This window comes from Gopherus flavomarginatus, chromosome 2 (assembly GCF_025201925.1).
Source record: "Gopherus flavomarginatus isolate rGopFla2 chromosome 2, rGopFla2.mat.asm, whole genome shotgun sequence".
Lineage (NCBI taxonomy): Eukaryota > Metazoa > Chordata > Testudines > Testudinidae > Gopherus > Gopherus flavomarginatus.
This window is the reverse complement of record NC_066618.1, coordinates 49609337-49632262: the sequence shown is the minus strand read 5'-3', so window position 1 is coordinate 49632262 and position 22926 is coordinate 49609337. Positions and strand designations below refer to the sequence as shown.

General features: G+C 48.0%; 2 protein-coding genes across 16 annotated transcripts in view; one reads left to right on the top strand and one right to left on the bottom strand.

Annotated features, from left to right (window-relative positions):
- The window catches only part of SGCE (sarcoglycan epsilon), a 71169-nt gene extending 61958 nt beyond the window's left edge, over nucleotides 1-9211 (top strand). For 9 of the 11 annotated variants that reach the window (XM_050941726.1, XM_050941727.1, XM_050941725.1 and 6 more), the window contains one exon: nucleotides 8917-9211. In XM_050941726.1, coding sequence (XP_050797683.1) covers nucleotides 8917-8933 — 17 coding nt within the window. In that variant the 3' untranslated portion in view covers nucleotides 8934-9211. Of the gene's footprint in view, nucleotides 1-1453; nucleotides 1541-8916 lie in introns of all 11 variants that reach the window. The other 2 variants (XR_007772767.1, XR_007772768.1) reach the window with 1 other exon arrangement.
- Nucleotides 1-22926, bottom strand: part of CASD1 (CAS1 domain containing 1) — a 509685-nt gene that overhangs the window by 428436 nt on the left and 58323 nt on the right. For 2 of the 5 annotated variants that reach the window (XR_007772766.1, XR_007772765.1), the window contains exons 18-19: nucleotides 19371-19425; nucleotides 18594-18664 (exon numbers count right to left, since the gene is read on the bottom strand). Coding sequence is in view for 3 of the 5 variants with exons in the window: in XM_050941706.1 (XP_050797663.1) it covers nucleotides 19402-19425 (24 nt within the window). In the remaining 2 variants the exon portion in view is untranslated. Of the gene's footprint in view, nucleotides 1-12629; nucleotides 18665-18768; nucleotides 19426-22926 lie in introns of those variants that run through there. The other 3 variants (XM_050941707.1, XM_050941706.1, XM_050941705.1) reach the window with 3 other exon arrangements.

The window sequence follows — 22926 nt, the reverse complement described above, 5'->3', positions numbered from 1 at the left end:
GAAGGCCAGCAACCTGCGCACATCCAGCATGTGCAGGCGTCATTCCTCATTCAAGGAATGGCAGCTAAGTGTACCCTGACCAAGGTGGGAGCTAGCCCCTGGGTCCTAAGGGACAGGAGGTAGTCGTGAATGAGTTGGAGTGATGCAGATGATGGGGAAGTACCCCTTTCTGTCGCCCACCTAGTGAACCTATACCATTTGACCAGGTAGGACCATCATGCAGACGGCTTTCTGCTTTCCAGCAGAACTTGCCTGACATCCTCCAAACACTTCCCTTCCTCCTTGTCTAACCACGGAGCAGCCACGCTGTCAAATGAAGCGTGGCCAGGTTGAGATGGAGGAGGCATCCCCCCTCCTGGGAGAAGAGGTCCAGCTGAAGCGGCAGACTGCGTGGGGGGGCTGCTAGAAGCTGCAGGAGGATCCCGTACCAATATTGCTGGGCCGAATCCAGGGCTATAAGGCTAACCCTCGACTTCTCTGTCTTCACTTTCTGTAAGACCTTGCCTATCAGGGGAAAGGGCAGAAAGGCATAGAACAGGTGACTTGACCACTGAATCAGGAGTGCGTCCAAGATCGCCCCACTGCCCACCCCAGCCCTGGAGCAGAACTGGGGGCAGAGACGATTCTGGGCGGTAGCAAAGAGATCTACCTGAGGAGCTCCTCACTCTAGGAAGAGCTGCTGGGCGACCTCCCAGTGGAGTGACCACTTCTACTGGTGGGAGAAAACCCTGCTGAGGTGATCGGCTCGCGTATTGCGAGTGCCAGGCAGGTGAAAAGCCCTCAGAGAGATATTGTTGGCTATGCAGCATTCCCATAGGTCCAGGGCATCCTGGCACAAGGCCAAGGAGCGCGTGTCCCCTTGCCTATTGATTGTAATACATCACAGCCGTATTGTCCGTGAGGACTCTGACCGTCTTTCCTTGTAGGTGTGAGTTGAACGCTATTCATGCATGTTTATGTGCAGGGACAATTCTGAGGTCGACCATCTGCCCTGGGTTTGGAAGCTCCCTGTATGGGCTCCCCACCCCAGCTCCGAGGCATCTGTCACCAAGTCTAGCGAGGGAGGGGTCTTTGGGAAGGGAATCCTTTGTAACATGTTGCTCGAGAGGGACCGCCATTGCAGGGTGGCTACTATGGTGGGAGGTAATGTGACCACATTGTCGAGGTCATCCTGGGCCTGGGAATATTGGGAGGCCAGCCAGAGTTGGAGGGGCCTCATTCTGAGTTCGGCATGTTGCACCACAGAGGTGCATGCTGCCAGGTGGCCCAATATTTGAAGGCATACCCTTGCCATCATCACGGGGAAGGCTGTGACTGAAGCTATGAGACTTTTGAGTGTCTCAAACCTGTCCCAGGGGAGAGAGGCCGTGGCCACCACTGAGTCTAACAGCACCCCTATGAAGTGTATGCGCTGAACTGGCACTAATGTGGACTTGTCCTCGTTCACCAGTAGGCCTAGACTCTTGCAAGTGACCAGCAGAAATTTCATCTGGGCCTGCACCTGGGACCGGGACTTGCCATTGAGCAGCCAGTCATCCAGGTATGGGAAAATTTGCAGCCCGTTCCTCCTGAAGTGGGCTGCCACTACCACCATGCATTTCGTAAAAAACCTGGGGGCCAGGGAGAGGCCAAAGGGAAGGACCATAAACTGGTAGTGGTCCTGCCCTACCCGGAAGCGGAGGAAGTGCCTGTGACCCTCAAAAATATGGATGTGGAAATACGCATCCTGGAGGTCAAGGGCTGTGAACCAATCCCCTAGGTCTAGGGATGGAATAATAGAAGCCAGGGAAACCATACAGAACTTGTAACGGACCATAAATTGTTGAGGTTCTGCAGGGTGAGGATGGGCGTGAGGCCGCCTTTTGCTTTCAGAATCAGGAAATACCGGGAGTAAAACCCTTTGCCCTGGAATTCCCGAGGTACCTTCTCCACTGCGCCCAGTGTGAGGAGACATATCACCTCCTGGTTTAGAAGGAGGGTGTGCTCCGGATCTCTGGGGACCTCCGGGGGTGAAGGGTGGTGGAGGGGGGGGGCGAAGCGAACTGCAACATGTAGCCCTTGGAAATGGTGCTGAGGACCGCTGGTCTGATGTTATAGTGGACCATTGCACTTGGAAGGCAGATAAGTGGTTGCCAACTACAGCCTTTATTAACTGGAGGGCTTCCCTGGCAACAGGCCTGGTGACTCCCAGCAAAGAGTCAAAAGTGCTTCTTCCCCTGCCTCTTGCCCTTTGAGGGGCCAGGTCACGGGGCTGAGTGGGACTGGTGCTGGGACCGGCGTCTCTGCTCCCTTGGCCTCTGAGGCAGAGGCTCATATCTGCCTCTAGCTGGAGGGGCCGAGGCTTGTAGCCTGGGTTTGTCCTTCGCTGGCAGGACATATAGGTCCAGAGTTTGGAGGGTAGTGCAGGAGTCTTTCATCCCATAAAGACTGACATCTGTCTGATCCACAAACAGGGCCTTCCCGTCGAAGGGCAGGTCCTGCATGAGGAACTGGGACTCCACGGACAGCCCCGACAGCGAGAGCCACAAGCGATGGCCTCGGCCCTGCGCATGGAGATGGCAGAGGCCATCGAACGGGCTGCTGTATCTGCCGCGTCTGAAGCTGCTTGAAGAGCTGCTTTTACCACTGCCACTCCTTCATTGACCAAAGCTCTGAACTCCCTCTTGTCCTTTCCTGGAGAAGGGGTTCAAACTTCAGCAGGGAGCCCCCCAAGTTAAAATCATACCGGCTCAGCAGGGCTTGGTGATTTGCCACCCTGAGCTGGAAGCTGGCCGTTAAATAAACCTTCCTGCCGAAGGTATCCAGTCTCCTAGCATCTTTATCCTTGGGGATGGGAGCAGGTTGAGCATGCCTCTCCTGGTGGTTTATGGACTCCACCACCAGAGAGTTGGGTGCCGGGTGAGAGTATAAGTATTCATGCCCCTTTGCTGGCACAAAGTACTTTCTCTCTGCCTTTTTAGAAATAGGTGTCAAGGAGGCCGGGGTTCACCAAAGCAAAGTCGATATATTGGCCACCCCCTGGTGGAGACGCAAGACCACATGGCCTGGTGCTGAGGAGGACAACACATTGAACAAGGTGTCCGATGGTTCCTCCATCTCCTCGGTCCTGAAGCTGGAGGTTCGAAGCCACTCGCCTAAGGAGCTCTTAGTGAGCCTTGAAATCTTCCTGTAGGGTGGGTGGAGGTACTGCTATGGATTCCTCCAGTGCCAGTGATGGGACTGGCTCTGCCCCCAGGATGTCAGGCGGTACCAGTGGTTCAACCCCCAGGTCCGAGTCTGGATGCGGTGCTGCTGGGGGTTCAGTACCAGTTGACTTTTCCCGGTGCCGAGGCAGGGACGTAGAGTGTACCTGTGATGCTCCAGCCACTGAATGGGGTCTCGCCGGTGCAGGTACTTGGGGCCATGGTGCCCACCAACACCACTGCCCTTGCCAAGGCACACTTTAGCACTGACCTGCTTGGGGACTGAGTGGAGCCACTTGATCGTGAGGGGCGTCGCAGCCCGGGGATAGGCGGCTGGGTGCCGAAGCCGAAGTCGCTGAGGAATGCATGGTGCCATATGAGCATCGGGAGCATCCACGGCTGTGTCAATGCCGACCTTGAGATTTTGACCTCAACAACAAAAGTGTACCCGCTGGAGGTGCCGCTTCTAGATTCCCCCCGGTGACCATGACTACAATGCCTGGGTGCTGATGATGGTTGAAGAGCCTTCCGAGCATGATGTCTATCGGAGCGAACACTCGAGTCTGAGCGTTGGTGCCGATGGCATCGGGACCTGCTCCTATAGCTTTGGTGGGAAGAGGAGCATCGATGTCTCTTGTCTCGGTGCCTGCAACCTCTGTGGGTAGCGGAGGACCCTCGAGACTCCCTCTCAGGCGAATTGGCCAATGGAGTGGAAGTTTGGTGCGGGCTCCAGGTTAGCCCCTCGGAACGGATAGGTACCTCATCCTCGGAGCAGGGCTATGTCAGACCAGGGAGGGTTGGTGAGCTCCCAGCGGTGGCTTGCCTCAGGATAGGGGATCAGTCTCTGGCAGTGCTCCAAGCACCGGAGGGGTGAGGATGTCACACACTGCCTGTGCTGCCTCCAGCGTTGACGGCATTCTAACTGCAGGAGAGGCACGTGCAGACGGGACCAGACTACTCCGCTCAACGCGAATCACAGGTCTGGTTTGCGAGGGGGATCGTGGGCTGCCCAGCACGGGTCCAGCCTCACCCCTGTCCTTCTCTCGGCACCACTGAGTCTTCCCTTCTTGGCAGGGGAGCGGTGCTAACTGGTGGATGGAGCCTTGCTCAGCACCAATGATGTGGTGCCCGGCGCTGAGTCGAGTCAGCGTGCCGGGGCCAATGTCGACTCCATTAGCAGGGCCCGGAGTCGTATATCTCTCACGCTTCATTCGAAGTTTGAACAATCTGCAAATTTTACAACGCTCACTCACGTTAGTCTCACCCAGACAGTGAAGACGCTGAGAGTGTGGGTCGCTCCTGGGCATAGAACTGCAACAGGAGTCACACAACTTGAAGCCCGGGCCACAGGGCATGCCCCAAGCCAGGCAACTAACTAGAATAACAATCTACAAGAAGAGTTGTACTACTAAGGCTAGAAGCGCTACAGCAGATCTGGAGCACAAAGTTCCGACTACCTTTACTGGCGGCAAGAAGGAACTGAGGGTGGGGGAAGTGCGCAGTTCTCCTTATAGCATGATATAAAGGCACCATTCTAGGGGTCGCAGTGGTGCTCCCCCACTAGGGGTACTGCTAAGGGAAAAACTTGCGGCATTGGTGCACGTGGGGAGCATGCACACCTACTGTAGAATACACCTGAGCAATCACTGGAAGAACTGTCCTTTTTCACCAACTATTTGAATACCCACTAAAAATTTTTTCCATTGTATGTGATAGCTCATGAGGACTTCTAGAAGTATGACAACTAGACTAATATTTGCTGACACTGATGATGTACTTTCAACAGAGGGTGTGATTGTGCCAAGATAAAAAAAAATTGAGAGAAAACTAGGGCTGTGAAGCGATTAAAAAAATTGTGATCAAGCGCACTGTTAAACAATAATAGAATACCATTTAAATATTTTTTGATGTTTTCTACATTTTAAAATATATTGATTTCAATTTCAACACAGAATACAAAGTGTACAGTGCTCACTTTATTTTTTATTATAAATACTTGAACTGTAAAAATTTTAAAAATCACTTAATACAATTACTGTAATGCAATTTCTTTATCATGAAAGTTGAACTTACAAATGTAGAATTATGCACAAAAAATAACTGCATTCAAAAATACAAATAATGTCGAACTTTAGAGCCTACAAGTCCACTCAGTCCTACTTCTTGTTCAGCCAATTGCTCAGACAAGTTTGTTTATATGTGCAGGAGACAATGCTGCCCAGTTCTTGTTTACAATATCACCTGAAAGTGAGAACAGACATTCTCATGGCACTGTTGTAGCCGGCATTACAAGATGTTTATGCACCAGATGCGCTAGAGATTCACATGTCCTTTCATGCTTCAACCACCATTCCAGAGGACATGCATCCATGCTGATGATGGTTTGCTCAATAACGATCCAAAGCAATGCAGACTGACTTATGTCCCTTTACATCATCTGAGTCAGATGCCACCAGCAGAAGGTTGATTTTGTTTTTTGGTGGTTCGGGTTCTGTAATTTCTGCATTAGACTATTGCTCTTTGACTTCTGAAAGCATGCTCTATACCTCGTCCCTCTCAGATTGTGGGAAGCACTTCAGATTCTTAAACCCTGGATCCAGTGCTCTAGCTAGCTATTCTAGAAATCTCACATTCTTTGCATTTTGTCAAATCTGCAGTGAAAGTGTTCTTAAAATGAACAACATGCTGGGTCTTCATCTTAACTGCTATAACATGAAATATATGGCAGAATGCGGGTAAAACACAGAGCAGGAGACATACAGTTCTCCCCCAGGAAGTTTGGTCACAAATTTAATTAACACTAAAAATTTTTTTTAATGAGAATCATGAGCAGGGAAGCATGCCCTCCAGAATGGTGGCCAGAGCATGAAGGGGGATATGAAAATTTAGCATATCTGGCATGTAAATACCTTGCAATGCCAGCTACAAAAGTGCCATACGAATGCCTATTCTCACTTTCAGGTGACATTGTAAACAAGAAGCAGGCAGCATTATCTCTCATAAATGTAAAGAAACTTATTTGTCTTAGCGATTGGCTGAACAAGAAGTAGGACTGAGTGGACTTGTAAGCACTGAAGTTTTACATTGTTTTGTTTTTGAGTGCAGTTATGTAACAAAAAAATCTACATTTGTAAGTTGCACTTTCATGATAAAGAGATTGCACTACAATACTTGCATGTGGTGAATTGAAAAATACTACTTATTTTTACAGGGCAAATATTTGTAATAAAAATTAGGTGAGCAGTGTACACTTTGTATTCTGTGCTGTAATTGAAATCAATATATTTGTATCTGTAGAAAAAATCCAAAATATTTAATAATTTCAATTGGTACTCTATTGTTTAACAGTGCAATTAAAAGGGTGATTAATGAAGTTTAAATTTTTTAATTGTGATTAATTTTCTGAGTTAATTGTGTGTTAACTGCTATTATTTGACAGCCCTAATAAAACCAAAACATATTAAGTAAAAACACTCATCTAATATATGTATTGCACTGCTGGGAATTGCAAATAAATTACCAGATGAAAAGGTACATCCCCTGTTAGGTTTCTTTTGATAGCTATTCACTTTTGTTCCTTAGCAGGATGGCAAAATCCACATTACCTACCTTGAGCTGTTGGTTTAACAAAATTGAAGGATATTCTTGTAATGGAGAAATTGTCTTAAACATAAAGCTATGCAGTATTTTCCAATTTGAGTTGCACACTTTCCTCCAGCCAGGTCTCTGTTAGTTCTTTGGAATAGAGAACTGGGTGGAAAACCATTCCCAGAGAGTAGTTACAGTGGTTCAAAGTCATGCTGGAAGGGCATAACAAGTGGAGTCCCACAGAGATCAGTTCTGGGTCCAGTTCTGTTCAATATCTTCATCAATGATTTAGATAATGGCATAGAGAGTACACTTATAAAGTTTGCAGACGATACCAAGCTGGGAGGGGTTGCAAGTGCTTTGGAGGATAGGATTATAATTCAAAATGATCTAGACAAACTGGAGAAATGGTCTGAAGTAAATAGGATGAAATTCAATAAGTACAAATGCAAAGTACTCCAGTTAGGAAGGAACAATCAGTTGCACACATACAAAATGGGAAATGACTGCCTAAGAAGGAGTACTGTGGAAAGGAATCTGGGGGTCATAGTGGCCGCAAGCTTAATATGAGTCAACCATGTAACACTGTTGCCAAAAAAGCAATCATCCTGGGATGTATTAGCGGAGTAGTAAGCAAGGCATCAGAAATACACCTCTACTCCGATATAACGTGACTCGATATAATACAAATTTGGATATAATGTGGTAAAGCAGCGCTCTGGGAGGATGGGGGTGAGCGCTTTGGCGAATCAGCGCTTCAGGCTCCGACACACTGCTCTGAGCAGCATGTTAAAGGTGAGAGGCGGGTGGGAGGCAGGTGGGCAAGCGGGATGAGGAGGTGAGCGGCTGGCAGGAGGGGGGTGAGGAGGCAGCTGGGCAGGAAGATGACAAGCAGGAGAGTGGCGGTTGGGCGGATGTGGGGAGACGCGCCGGTCAGATGGTGAGGAGACTAGCGGGGAAGTGAGCGGTGGGCAGGTGGGGTGAGGAGGCGAGCAGCGGCCAGGTGGGTGGGAGCGCTGGGCAGATGGTGAGGAGACTAGCGGGGAGACTGATTTGTCCCTGGCCCGCACCCCTCTAGGGACGGCTCTGACACGCTGCTCTGAGTGGCATGTTAAGGGTGCTGGTCTGGGCCCGAGGGGTTGGATAAGGGGCAGAGGGTCTTGGGGATCAGTCAGGGGACAAGGAGCCTTTCCTACCAGATATAACATGGTTTCACCTATAATGTGGTAAGATTTTTTGGCTCCCGAGGACTGCATTATATTGGGGTAGGGTGTAATTCTTCCCCTCTACTCTGCGCTAATTAGGCCTCAGCTGGAGTATTGTGTCCAGTTCTGGGCACCACATTTCAGGAAAGATGTGGACAAATTGGAGAAAGTCCAGAGAAGAGCAACAAAAATGATTAAAGATCTAGAAAGCATGACCTCTGAGGGATGATTGAAAAAATTGGGTTTGTTTAGTCTGGAAAAGAGAAGGAGGAGGGAGAAAAATTGTTGTTCTTAATCTCTGAGGATAGGACAAAAAGCAATGGACTTAAATTGCAGCAAGGGAGGTTTAGATTAGACATTAGGAAAGATTTCCTGTCAGGGATGGTCAAGATAATACTTAGTCCTGCCATGAGGGCAGGGGACTAGATGACGTCTTGAGGTCCCTTCCAGTCCAGAGGTAGAGTCACAGTCACATTGATTCTTCCCTACCCCTCTACTCAAATTCTTTGGTCTAGGAAATGGAATGTATCTTCAAAGTGAGTGGATTAAATTACTCTCCGTGGATTTCAGATAGTGTGATCATCCTTACATCAAAAAAGAGTTGTTATTCACATGTACCATACTTGCTTAGTCCAAATGAGCTAAACGTTTAGAGAGGCCTGTCTAAATACCGGAATTCTAAACAGAGAGACATGTTTGGATTTGGATTAAGGTTTGGAAGAATCTGAAAAAAAAAGTCTGAAGTTGTCATACTTTACATCAAACGTGGACAGTTGAGTGGCCGTGGGCTTGAGTTGCTGACAGTTCTAACGCATACTTTGAGTTCTTGAGGCTTAGGGAAAGGATATATAATTTCTATTTACAATGGCGACAATAAAGCTCTGTATTCTAAGAGGAGCTGTAACCATTAATGGATTGTATACATTCTTATTTATTTACAGGTAAATGGTATCCCTGAAGAAAGGAAATTGACAGAAGCAATGAATTTGTAATCAGATAACGCAGTAATCATGTCTTATTTCCTTATTTGTGCAAATAATGCATGCGCTTTTCTGGTGTACAGTGTGCATGCCCACAATATTAAGTACTTCAGTGCCAGATTGTACAATCATTTCCATTTAACTAGTGTATTGTATCTTTTTTGTACTTTGGACATTTTTGACAATTTGTAAAACACTGATAACTTTTTATATTTGTTACATTAAGAAAACTATCTTTAAAATAAACATAATAAATATCAAACTTTCTTCTCACTGTCTTTATGATCAACTAAGAATTCTAAAGAAAAAGTGAGTTATTTCAAAGTAATGGCCAGATTCCAATATTTTTAGAGTCATTTCTATAGAATTTTTTTTTAATATTTGTTTTAGAAAGAATTCATCTAGGAAATAGTGGAAAAATTAGCTAAAAAAAATCATTGGATCTCTGCTAACTCCAGAAAGTCCTTAGCATTACCATTTGGGGAACATGTGCTGACATTTTGTTGGTAGGATGGCACACTTGCCTTACCAGCATCACATCTTTGCGAATCTGAAATATAATCTTTTCTGACATTTCTAAAGCACCTCCTACATGTGATGAGTTATTCCTTCTCACTTTCATACTGGAGCAAGACTGAAGTTTGTGGGATATATTGAGGCTTTATTAAATCTAAAGTAGCATTTTTATTAGACACTTAGATATTCTAGTGAAAAGCACAATTATAAAAACCTACATATCTGTTTTACAGGGGCTAAAAATGTTGAAAAATTGGTTTCCACTACTCTTCAATACTTTATCAGTACACAGGCTTTGCATGATAAAGTATTCAACAATCTGGCCATCCACTAATCCATGCATTTTAGAAGAACATAGACCACAGCACGCAGAAATCCATTTTTTTAAACAAACCATATTTAGTTCACGTGGTGCCAAAATTTAAGTATTTTTCTCTTGTATGTATTGTGATACAGCATGGCCAGAGGGCAGCAGGAGAGTGTTAGCAGGGAGCCTTATTCCCTGCAAGGGGAGGAAGGTTTGCTATAGATTAACTAGAGCACCTGAAGCCAATTAGAGCACCAGGAGTCAGTCATGTGATAAAAACCCCTGCTTCAGTCAGACAGTGTGGTAGTTGGAGTAGGAAGGTTTGGCTGGAGCAGAGAACAGTTTTGAAGGAGTTGGAGCAGAGAACAGTTTTGAAGAGAGACCAAAAGGAAAGTTTGGAGGAGTGCTGCGGTGGACTGAGAAATCCAAAAAAACCCTAGGTAAGGGACACCTGGCTTATGTAGAAGGAGGGCAGGAAGCCCCTTCACAAGCTGAAGGGCAGGAGAGGGAAGTAGCCCAGGGGAAGGAACCGCTAGTTTGTGGTTCACCACAAACCTCAGGGCCCCTGAGTTGGGACCTGGAGAAGAGGGCTGGCCCAGGTCCCTCCCTCTCCACTCCCCTCCTCAAGGACAATAGTGGGGTAATTAAAATACTGATTCAGAGGCAAGCAATGGTGCCCTGAACCTTCCCCAAAGAAGAGAGAGCGCGAGACCCAGCATAACAGTACTGGCAATTTGCCACAGTATGTATGTTTTTTAACCCCAAAATTAATCATTTTGGTGATGTATTTACTAATGCAACTGTAGTTTAAGGCATAAATGGCTGTTTTATATTTTCAGTGTGCTGTCTTTTAAAAATAATTTTTAAAAAAAATCTTAAAATTGACAGAATACCAATACACAATACAACTCAGTCTCTCAAATAATATTTCTGGTAATTGGTATTTCTCTCTAATATTAATTTGCTTTATCTGGTAAAATGTAATGACTTAGAGGCATTCATCCATGCAACAAGGTACTTTTAAAAATCTGTGGGTTTGTTAAAATGATCTAAATTTATGTCTCCGTGCATATAAATATATATTTACCAGAATATCTTTCTAGTCTCCTATGACATTTCTATCATTTTCGTTCAAATATGGTTGACACAAACCTTCAAAACTCCTGACATCATCTGGCAAAGGGGTCAACATAGTGGATCCCCATTGAATTGGCAAGATCATGACGCTGGGGCTGATACTCTGCTTTTTACTCATATTTATGCTTTGTTTTTCCAGGATCTGTATTTTTGTTTTCCTGTTACACAAGTTAAGGCTAGCGTTTCAACTTTAATAAGACACTTTGAACTTGAGGTACAAAACTATACATGCTTTAAAACTATCATCATCAGACAGCCTTTTGATTCTGAGCATCTATATTTCTTTAGTCTATAAGTACAAATTGTAAATAGACTGCTGAGCGGGTGCGACATGTCCAAAACCCAGTGTATTAGTGGCATCTGCCACTTTGTGAGAAAGTTGTAACAAGACCTGAGAATTCAAACTGGTGAGCTCTAGATGGCACCCCCCTGCCAAATGCTGGGCCCCTGGACAGATGTCATGAAGAATGCACCAGTTCTTCGAGTGATTGCTCATATCGATTCCAATTAGGGTGCGCGTGTGCACGTTCGTCAGAAAATTTTTACCCTAGCAACACTCGGTGGGTCAGCTGGGTTGCCCCCTGGAGTGGTGCCGTTATGGTGCTGGATATATACCCCTGCTGACCCAAAGGCCCCTCCGTTCCTTCTTACCGCCTGTGATGGTCGTTGGAACTGTGGAGCATGGCTTTGCTGATCTCCACGTCCCTAGCTTACTCGTAATTCTTTGCTGCTAATTGTGTTTATAGTTCGAGTTGTTATAGTTAGTATTAGTTGTTGTGTATATATAGTGAGTGTATATAGTTTAAGGGGGGAATCGGGGATTAGCCCCTTTCCTCCACCCCGGTGTGGGCTCATGCTGAAGTCACTGGGATTCAAACCGTGCTTGGCGTGCCAAAAGCTGATGCCAATAGGGGACCCCCACGACTCCTGCCTCAAGTGCCTAGGGGAATCCTACCTTCCCGATAAGTGCCGCATCTGCAAATCATTTAAACCGAGGATGGAGGAGGAGCGGGACTTTCGATTGAAACAGCTCCTCATGGAGTCGGCACTTAGTCCTGCACCGTCGGTACCGAGCGCTCAACAGGCTTCATCTGTAAGGAGCGCCCCTTCGGTCCCAGACTGCTCCAGTACCGAGAAGGAGCCCCGGCACCGACATCTGTTCGGCACCGCTTCCTGTCCCCGGGACCCAGGAAGCAACATACAGCTCCAGCTGCTTCAGCTCAACAGAAGCAGCGCTCATCGAAGACGGATCGCCCGGCACCGTCATCTGCCGCGGCACTGCCAACTGTGGCACTGCCGAGCGCAGCACCGTTGATTCCGGTCCCACAAGGGCCGTTGAATCTGGTGCCTGACAGCTCCCCGGCTCATGCTGTGGTTGAGCTCGCTCTCCCTTCTACACCAGAGACCTTCTCCACGGCAAGGGAGCTCATAGCTATGACAGAGTCTGCATGGCCTCAACCCCCGGCACCGCCGGTGGGGGTCATCTAATCCATCGAGAAACTGACCCTGGTAAGGCCACCCTCTGTCGGACCAACAGAGAGACGTTGTTCAAGATCACAGTCTCAGCGACGCTCTCAATCACGCTGATCCCGCTCCTAGCGCCGCTCGCAGTCCCGGCACCGCTCTCCATCGCGGTACCGTTCAGCCTCTTGGTCACCAGCCGGATACTCCCGGTACCGATCCGACTCATGGCACCACTCTCAGCACTGTACATCTCGCAGTTGCGCCAGACGAAGGGACTGGAAATCCCGGTCGACCTCCCGGCACCGCTACGGTCGCAGGTCCCGGTCTTGCTCGCAGTACCGTTATAGCTCCTGGTACCACTCTCTGGTACCACCCCGGGAAAGAACAACCAGAACCGTGGCTCCCTCTCAGGGTCTGTCAGCACTGCCATGGCTGTCAAGACACACATCGGTGTCATCACAGGCTGGTAGTGCTTCCTATCCACAGGAGCACGACTCAGATGTCCCCAGCCATATATTTCCTGAGAGCCAGAGCCACAAGCAAGGACTCCATCACTGGTCCTTCTGGACACCGTGGGCATACCACCAAGCACAAGGTGCTCCTTCAGTGGTTCCACAATCGGCCTCGTCAGAACACCGGGTGCCAAAGGCGACAGTAAGCCGTCCCCGCCCCCCCCGGGCACGGATGAGGCTCCGATATCACCTGCAGATACCCAAGTCCCACCTGACGCAAATGACGCTCCTCAAGAACAGGAGCTCCCGCAGGACCCTCTGGTCCCTGGCCTCTCCTCTTCCTTCTCGCCAGACAAGGAGGGCCGGGAACATCCTCCTCAGGCCCTCCGCCAATTGATCTAAGGGCCCATCAAGACCTCTTGAGACGAGTGGCTCAAAATATGAACTTACAGGTGGAGGAGATCCCTGAAATAGAGGACCCTGTAGGGGACATCCTTTCGGCTGACGCACCTACTAGAGTGGCTCTCCCATTTATCTGCACCATACAGACAAATGCGGACACCATTTGGCAATCCCCAGCCTCAATTCCCCCCACAGCCAGGGGAGCAGAGAGAAAATACATGGTCTCCTCAAAGGGGTATAAATATCTCTACACTTACCCACTTCCTGGCTCTCTAGTAGTGCAATCGGTGAACGAAAGGGAGCGTCATGGCCAGCAAGCCGCTGCTTCTAAATCGAAGGAGGCTAGGCGCATGGACCTCCTAGGCCGCAAAATATACTCGGCCGGGGGCCTTCAACTTAGGGTGGCAAATCAACAAGCCCTCCTGAGTAGGTATAACTAACACGTGGACGTCGTTGGGGAAGTTTACAGAGCTTCTTCCCCAGGAGTCCCGTCAAGAATTTACGGCCTTACTTGAGAAGGGTAAAAAAGTGGCAAGAACCTCCCCCCAAGCCTCTCTGGATGCAGCGGACTCCGCAGCCAGAACTCTGGCATCAGGAGTGACTATGAGGCGTATCTCCTGGCTCCAGGTATCAGGCCTTTCTCCAGAATTACAACAAACTATTCAGGACTTGCCCTTCGAAGGCCAGGGCCTTTTCTCAGACAAGACTGACCCCAGATTGCAAAGTCTGAAGGACAATCCTGTCACAATGCGCTCACTGGGTATGCACACACCAGTGACCCAACGCAGGACCTTCCGGCCCCAGCCACGCCGCCCTTACACCCCGCCTAGGCCGCATCAGGACTTTAGCAGAAGGTGTGGTAGAGGGAATCGTCGGAGGCAGTCTGGCCCTCAAGGGGGTCAAAATCAGGCCCCCCCTAAGCCACCAGTGGGGCCCAAGCAGAACTTTTGATGGGATGCCCGAGGATGGCCCACCAGTTATTTTCCCGGATGCTTTTCCTCCATTTTTCAACCGCCTCTCCCATTTCCTCCCTGCCTGGTCCTAGCTAACTTCCGATCACTGGGTCCTGCACACGGTAGAATTGGGATACCACCTCCAGTTTGTTTCAACCCCACCTTCCCACCCTCCCTTCCCCGTCCCTCTTCAGGGACCTCTCTCACAAGCAATTCTTCTTACAAGAGGTCCAGTCGCTCCTAGCCATGGGAGCCATAGAAGAGGTACCAAAAGACATGAGGGGCAAGGGGTTTTATTCTTGCTACTTCCTAATCCCCAAGGCAAAGGGAGGTCTACGACTGATCCTAGACCTGCAAGAACTCAACAAATTCATGATAAAGTTAACGTTCTGCATGGTAACCCTGGGGACCATTATCCCATCCCTGGTTCCGGGAGACTGATATGCTGCCCTCAATATGAAGGACGCATATTTCCACATCGCAATTTACCCACCACACAGATGGTAAACCATCAACACTTTCAGTTCCCCGTACTTCCGTTTGGCCTTTCTACAGCCTCCCAGGTGTTCATAAAATGCATGACCGTAGTCGCCGCCTCCCTCCAGTGTTGTCGGGTACACGTCTACCCGTACCTTGACGATTGGCTCATTTGAGGGACCTCCCAGATAAAAGTGTCACGGCACCTGTGCATCGTCCAAGACCTCTTCAGGAACCTAGGCCTGATGATCAACACAGAGAAGTCTACTCTGACACCCTCGCAGAGAATAGACTTTATCAGAGCGGTTCTGGACTCCAATCTGGCCAGAGTCTGCCTCCCACAGTCGCGTTTTCAAGCAATGGCTTCAATTTGTTGAGGACTTCAAACCATCCCAACAACGTCGGTGTGCAACTGCCTCAGCCTAGTAGGTCACATGGCCTCCTGCATCTTCGTGACCAAACACGCCAGGCTACGCCTCTGTCCCTTTCAAACCTGGCTTGCTTCAGTATACCAGCCACGCAGGGACAGCCTGGACTCAGTGCTCACTATTCCCCAGAAGGTTCTGGGCTCCCTAACCTGGTGGCTAAACCCCACTCTAGTCTGTGCAGGGATGCCATTCCACCCATCACAACCCTCGATGGCCATAGCCACGGATGCATAATCTCTGGGTTGGGGTGCTCACCTCAAGGGCCTCTGCTCTCAAGGCCTCTGGTCAACTCAAGAGCTAGCCTTACACATCAATGTGCGGGAGCTGAGGGTGGTCCGTTTAGCATGCCAGGTGTTTCAAGAACATCTCCGAGGCCGTTGTGTATCAGTGTTCACGGACAACACAATGGCCATGTTTTACATAAACAAGCAGGGCGGAGCACACTCCTCCCTCCTTTGTCAAGAAGCCTTCCACCTCTGGGTCTTTTGCATAGCCCACTCGATCAATTTGGTAGCGTCCTTTCTCCCAAGAGTCCAGAACACTCTGGTGGATTGCCTCAGCAGATCCTTCCTGTTTCACGAGTGGTCGATTCGTCCGGATGTCATCTATTCTGTTTTCCAGAAGTGGGGGGTTTCCCCACATAGACCTCTTTGCCTCCCGAGAGAGCAGGAAATGCCAAGTGTTCTGCTCCTTCCAGGGACGCTCCCCAGGCTCCCTATCAGACGCTTTCCTCATCCCGTGGAAGAAGCACCTAACCTATGCCTTTCCACCATTCCCGCTGGTCCACAGAGTCCTACTGAAGCTTCGCAGGGACAGCGCCCACCTGATCCTGATTGCTCCAGCGTGGCCGAGGCAGCACTGGTACACTATGTTGTTCGACCTCTCAGTGGCAGACCCGATCCCCCTGCCACTCTGGCTCGATCTCATAATGCAAGATTTCGGCAGACTTCACCATCCGGACCTGCAGTCTCTTCACCTCACAGCATGGTTGCTGCATGGTTGAGCCAGTCTGAGTTGCGTTGCTCTGCTCTTGCGCAGTAGGAAACCTTCCACTAGGATGACAGATCTGGCCAAGTGGAAGTGTTTCTCCTGCTAGTGCGCTCAACGTAACTCAGTCCTCAGGCAGGTGTCAGTTACTACTATCCTGAACTACCTCTGGTCCCTGAAAGAACAAGGCCTAGCGGTCTCTTCCATAAAGGTGCATCTGGCAACCATCTCCGCCTTCCATCTAGGGGAAGATGGCTGATCAGTCTTCTCTCACCCCATAGTTTCAAAGTTCCTCAAGGGATTGGAACATTTGTACTCACAAGTTACACGCCCAACCCCTACCTGGGACCTCACCCTGGTGCTAGCCAAGTTTATGGGTACTCCTTTCGAACCACTAGCCACCTGCTCACTGCTGTACCTTTCCTGGAAGACAGCCTTCCTCGTCGCTTTTACTTTGGCAAAGGTGAGTATCTAAGCTTTGGGCCCTGACAGCGGACCCCCCCGTATACAGTGTTCCATAAGGACAAGGTACAGCTGCGACCATTCCCCTCCTTCCTCCCTAAGGTGGTGTCCGCCTTTCATGTCAATCAAGACATCTTCCTTCCAGTCTTTTTCCCGAAGCCACACTCATCGCGTCGGGAATAACAGCTGCACACCCTAGACGTTCGCAGGGCTCTCGCCTTTTATATCGAGAGAACAAAACCCTTCCGAAGGTCGCCTCAGCTCTTTATAGCTGTGGCAGACCGGATGAAAGGCCTACCGGTCTCATCCCAACGAATTTCATCTTGGATAACGTCCTGCATCTGTACATGCTATGATTTGGCTCACGTTCCGGCTAGCCTCCTTACCGCCCATTCTACTCGGGCTCAAGCTTCATCTGCCGCCTTCCTGGCTTGTGTTCCCATCCAGGAAATATGTCGGGCAGCTACCTGGTCATCGATTCACACCTTTGCCTCACATTACGCTTTGGTTCAACAGTCCAGAGATGATGCAGCATTTGGCTCAGCAGTTTTGCATTCTGCAACATCTCACTCCGACCCCACCGCCTAGGTAAGACTTGGGAATCACCTAATTGGAATCGATATGAGCAAGCAGTCGAAGAAGAAAAGACGGTTACTCACCTTTATAACTGTTGTTCTTCGAGATGTGTTGCTCATATCCATTCCAAACCCGCCCTCCTTCCCCTCTGTTGGAGTAGCCTGCAAGAAGGAACTGAGGGGCCCTTGGGTCGGCAGGGGTATATATCCGGCGCCATAACAGCGCCACTCCAGGGGGCGACCCAGCCGACCCACTGAGTGTTGCTAGGGTAAAAATCTTCCGATTAATGTGCACGCGGCGCGTGCACACCCTAATTGGAATGGATATGAGCAACACATCTCAAAGAACAACAGTTACAAAGGTGAGTAACCATCTTTTCCATAATCTGAGTTTTGGCACATACATGGAAAGAATGAGAACCCCCGTGTTTGTTCACATAGTTGTTGTATTGTCCATTGCTACCTGAACAACCTTCCCTTTTGTATGAGGAAGTAAAGATCTGAGGGCCAAATGAATGGCTTAATTCCAAACATTTACATGCAAGCTCTTTTCTTGAAAAGCCCAGTGACCTCAGAGTGTAATCCAACTTAAATGGGCTCCCCATCCACTATTGGCTGCACCTGACCTTATTGTGAGCAATGGCGAGGGGGCATTGAAGAGGATACCTCTGAGAACATTTGATCTGTCTGTCCACTGCTGCAGTGAATTTAGAACATCTTGTGGCATGGTGACAAATGTTTGAAGACTATCCTGATTGAGTGTTTAGACTCGAGACATCCAGTGCTGCATCAGTCTCACTCTGAGACAAGCAAAGGGAGGAGTTATGTAAGTGATAGCTGCCATCAAACCCATGAAACCCAGGAAGACGTTCAGTTTCTAAAATTTGCAAGTTTGAATTGGCAAAACCACTTGATCAGTTTTTAGAAACCTGTTCTCCGGAAGAAAAGCTTTCCATGCTACTGAGACCAATATAGAACCTATACAATTTTTTTGAGTTTATTTCATTTTTTTGACATTGAGAAACAGACCCAGATCCAAAAAGAGGGAGATTGTAAACATGCTCTGAACAGATCCTTGGGTTCCGCAACTTTTAGCAACCAATTGTCCAAATATAGGTATGCAAAAAACCAGTTTTCTTAGATGTGCTGTTATCACAGAAAGGCACTTTGAAAAGACTCTTGGTGCTGTGGACAGCCCAAATGGGAGGACTTTGTACTGGAAATGGCATCCCTCCACCATTAAATGCAGATATTTTCTACACCTGTGTCGGACAGAGATATGAAAATAAGTATCCTTTAAATAGGGAGTGGAGAACTAATCCATAACTGTAAGCGAGGGAGTTACAGAGACCAGAGATAATATACGTTCGGACGTTCTGGTTTTGTATCTGTTCAATTTTCTTAAATCTAAAACATCTTAGATCCTGTACTAGGAAGTATCTTGAATAGAACACCTGACCCCACAGAAGTTTTGGTACCTCCTTGACAGCTCCTATCTGGAGCAGCTTGTGTTCTTCTGTATGTAGAATAACCTCATGGGGAAGGTTCCCTGAAAAGAGATGGGGTATTGAACTGAATAGTATAGCCTCTCTCTACTATTTCTAGTACCCATAAGTCCAATGTAATCAGCCTCCATCTATTGATGATTGCCTGTCCCCAAGTAAATTTTATTTATTTATATTTTATACATATTTATAACTCACAATACAAAAATGATACATAAATATAAACAAGCTTAGCATATTTAGCAAATCATACCCTTTCCACTGATACCTTACATGGCATATCTGGTATAAGATTCATTGCAATTTTGTAGTATTGGTATTGACAATATTATAAATGGTCACCTATATTCCATAAAGCATCACAATGGAATTACAAAGCAACCCCAGCAGGAGAGGAAGCAGAAGCTACACTCACATGCTCATTAGGTGACAAATCAAGATCAAAGTCAGTATCCATTTGTTCCTGCTCAAAAAGGGGATCTCTCTCCTCATCCTCTTTTTCAGAAATCATTTAGCAGGCACAATTGTCTGAACTGCAAATGGATGCGGAGAAACTGGATACAGGGATGTTGAACCACAAGATCCTTATGAACTGAAAGGAAGTGTTTCCTCCAATAAGGAGGATGATCCAAAAACTTCTGTGGTGGAACCCAACAGGGCCTTGAAAACCAGTTTTGCCAGTCTTTCCAGTAACTGGGATCCAGAAACATACCCACAGGAGGAGGGAGCAAAAGGATAAAGAGGCATTACCTTGGATGAATCAGGTTTCTTAGTTCTTCCTCTAAAGGAGTATCCAATCTTGAAACTACCGTGGACCACACAGGAGACAGCAACAGAACCATAGGGTGAAAAGAGAGTAATGGTGAGAAATATCTGCCTGGAGATACCATAGGGGAATCTTTGCAGCAGATTGCAGAATTAAAGAAGACGGTCTTCCCCATTGCTAACTTCCTATCAGTCGGGTCATAGGAATGGTCAGATGCAGGAAGGTGCACATCAGGCACCTCTGTTAGCATCCTTTTCAGATCCAATGATGGTCTTAGAATAGGAGAGGAGGACAGAACCACTGCCACAGGCCTGGAGAGTTCCAGAGAAATACTCAGCTCCACAACTCTGGACTTTGAAGTGGAACACAACTGATTTAGATTTCAAAGTCAGAACTGTAGAGGCTATGTCAGAATTGGATAGATCCGATAAGTCGGAGGTATGGGATCTGGCACTGCTAACAGTTGCAGTCTTCTCCTTCAGCCACTTCCTTTCAGAACTGAAATGGGTTTAGGTTCCTTAACAGGCAATTGGCCCTTTTCTACCAACTGTGCCCCAAAGTCTTGACAGCTTGAACTGAAGGATCAGGAGACATCATTAACAAAGATCCTGATGTCTTGGAACCCTTAGACAACTTAGCCTTGCTGGAGGAAGCCATCAGCACTGAAATAAGCCTCTTGGTCCTCGAATCTGATGACCCTCTGGAATCAGATGGTCTAGCAGCAAGAGCTAGAAGCAGAAGCACCTGTAGTCTGGTCTGCCTGTCCATGCATGCTCTGGGTGAAAGTCCAACAAACAGAGCTCCTAGGAGGATGCCTTCTCCCAGGCACATAAGGCATCTAATAAGTTCATCTGATGTTGGAAGACAGGTGGGCATGAAGCATATCTCTGGTGCGAGCCTGTAGTCTGCTTCAGCACCCAGATAAAAATTTACTGTGCTGTTGTACTCACCTCACTCTATTGCTATGAGACATGGATGCTATACTGATGCCACATCCAACAGCTGCAGAGCTTCCACCTTCACTGCTTAAGATCTATTTGCTACATTAACTGACAGGACCGGATCTCCGACACTGAAGTCTTTGAAGTGCTAAATCCCTGGCATTAAGAGCATGCTCATCAGGGCTCAACTTCGCTAGAGTAGACATGTGGTCCACATGGAGATTTCCTATATATGGAAAGTGCTGCTCTACCGCCAACTCGGCACAGGAACTCACTCAGTGTTGACCCATCCTCAGATAGATATAAAGACACTGTGAAGGCCAATCTCAAAACAAGCAAACATGCAGACATTAAAATCTGAGAACTCGTTACACTGGACAGACCCAGACAGAGAGATTTGTGCTATGAGTCTCTATCCACTTTTGAGAAGTGGCATGTGAGGTCTCTGCAGAAGAGAGCACGTCATAAGGCCAACACCTCAAACCATCTATGTTGTCTTCTTGTTGTTGGCCTGTTGGAATACTATGTTGGTAATAGTGAGATTGAACTTGGCCCACCGGGAAAGAAGAGTTTGACTGTCCAGTGCTGTGTTGGCTTAGTGCCCTGCTCCATGTGCCAGAGTCAGCTCTCACACGAGCATTAAAGTCTCCAAGGACAATACGTTTTTCCTGGTATGGCACCTGTTTAATGGCCTTGCTGAGGTCTTCATAAAAAGCTTCCTTGACCTCATCTGTACGAGTCACTGTCAGCACATAGACAATAACGGTGGCGTACTGATCTATAGACAAGTTTAGGAAGAGCAGTATAAGTCCATGTAATGGTCCCTCGCTTTCCCATCGGGAGGAAGGCCACTCAGTCCGGTCCTGTCTGGCCAGGACCAGAGTTTGCAGGACATAGGTCTGGGTGACCAATAGTCACAGGCAGGCTTTAGCCTGGGTTTGGGCGGCTCAAGCTGTCAGCCCTTAAACAGAGTCTATAACTGAGCTGGGAGCCCGGGTTTGAGGAGGGTCAGGCGGCTAGCAACAAAACAGTCTCAGGGCTGGTTTTAGCCTGGGTGGAGCTCAGGCAGCCAGCAAAGCAAAGCAGTCTATGAAGGAGCTGGTAAGGGAGACGACTCCTTCAGGGCTAGAACTTCCACGCACAGTGTAGGGAGTGAGCCACCCCAGGGTGCGGTGGCAGGGGGATGCAGGCCCACCCTACTCCACCACATCCCAGCTAAGGGCCCTGGGAGGGCAGGATTGGCTGCCCCTAGGTTGGCAGGGATCCAGCCACAACATGCTGACTGAACCACACCTGGCTCTGCAGCTGGCTGCTCCGTGGCTGTCCCTGGGCCACTTCCTGTCTCCCTAGAGTTCGGTACTTGTGGCCTCCAGGCTTCTTCTGGCTCCTCAGGGTACACAGCAGCAAGCACTCCAGGACAGCCCTCATCAGCATCTGGGAATCGGGAATAGCCAGATGTAGGTTCCCCTCTGGGACACTGCAGAACAGGTGGACTGTCGTCCTCCTCTGCAGGCTCTGCCCCAACTGTGCTGCAGTGCCTGCCTGTTATATTTCCACCCACGCCCCAGTACTTCTGGTGAGGAGGGTGGGGTGATCTAGGCTCCACCCTTCAAGGGGAGTGTAATGGTCCCTTGCTCTCCTGCTCAGAAGGAGGCCACTCGGCCCACTACAGTCGATCATTGACTCCTTGGAGAGTGAGTCAAGCCTGTGAGCAATGTCAGACCGTATGGTGAAACCTACTCTTGACTGTTTTTGTCCTTGTCATTCCAGTAGTAGGTGTAGCCTGCTCCCATGACCTCAGGGTGGCATTCATCAGCATTCATCAGTCTGATTTCAATGCAGGAATGATGTATTATATCTCTTCAGTGTTTTGGCAAGAGAGGCTATTCTTTGTTCTGGTCTTTGGTCATTATCAAAAAGAGTTCTGACACTGACATTTGGGTCATGCAACCTGTGAATCTTTATTTTATTTTGACTTCTAAGTTGGGTGACTGGGCAGGAGCAGTAGCCAGATAGATATTGAAAGGGTAGGTTGTGTTTAAGGTTCCTTTTCAGTCCCCTTTTCCCTGGATTGGGAAGAACAGCGCTGTGCCTAAAAAGGCCTGCTTCTGTAACCTCAGGAGGATATAATCTCTGAATCTGCTGTTCTGCAGAAAACAAACTTTGCCCTAAGGCCACCTATGTGTAGAGTTTTGACTAAGGACTGCCTGTGGCATTCTCTGCCTGTCCCAGTCACCACTTCCCTATTGCCCCAGGACTCTGGTAAGTTGATTGGGTTGAATTAGTTAAATCAGTTGATGGCTGACCAATGTACTCCTTTTCCAATAATATGGACGACTGTCAATGGACTTCTAGCTGCACATGGGCTTCTATGACAAATTTTCAATACATAAAGTGTCAACACAATTGTTATATGGCACAGATTTAATGACTTGAAATTTCTAATTTCCAATTCGGTATGAAACTAAATTGAAATATATTAATATATCTTGTGAAATTAGTCTGTTTTGTTTCTATACTGAAAGTTGCTTTTTTCTACTGATTGTTGAATATTATCAGTTCAACTGAAATAAAAAAAAATACATTTAGATATAGGAAC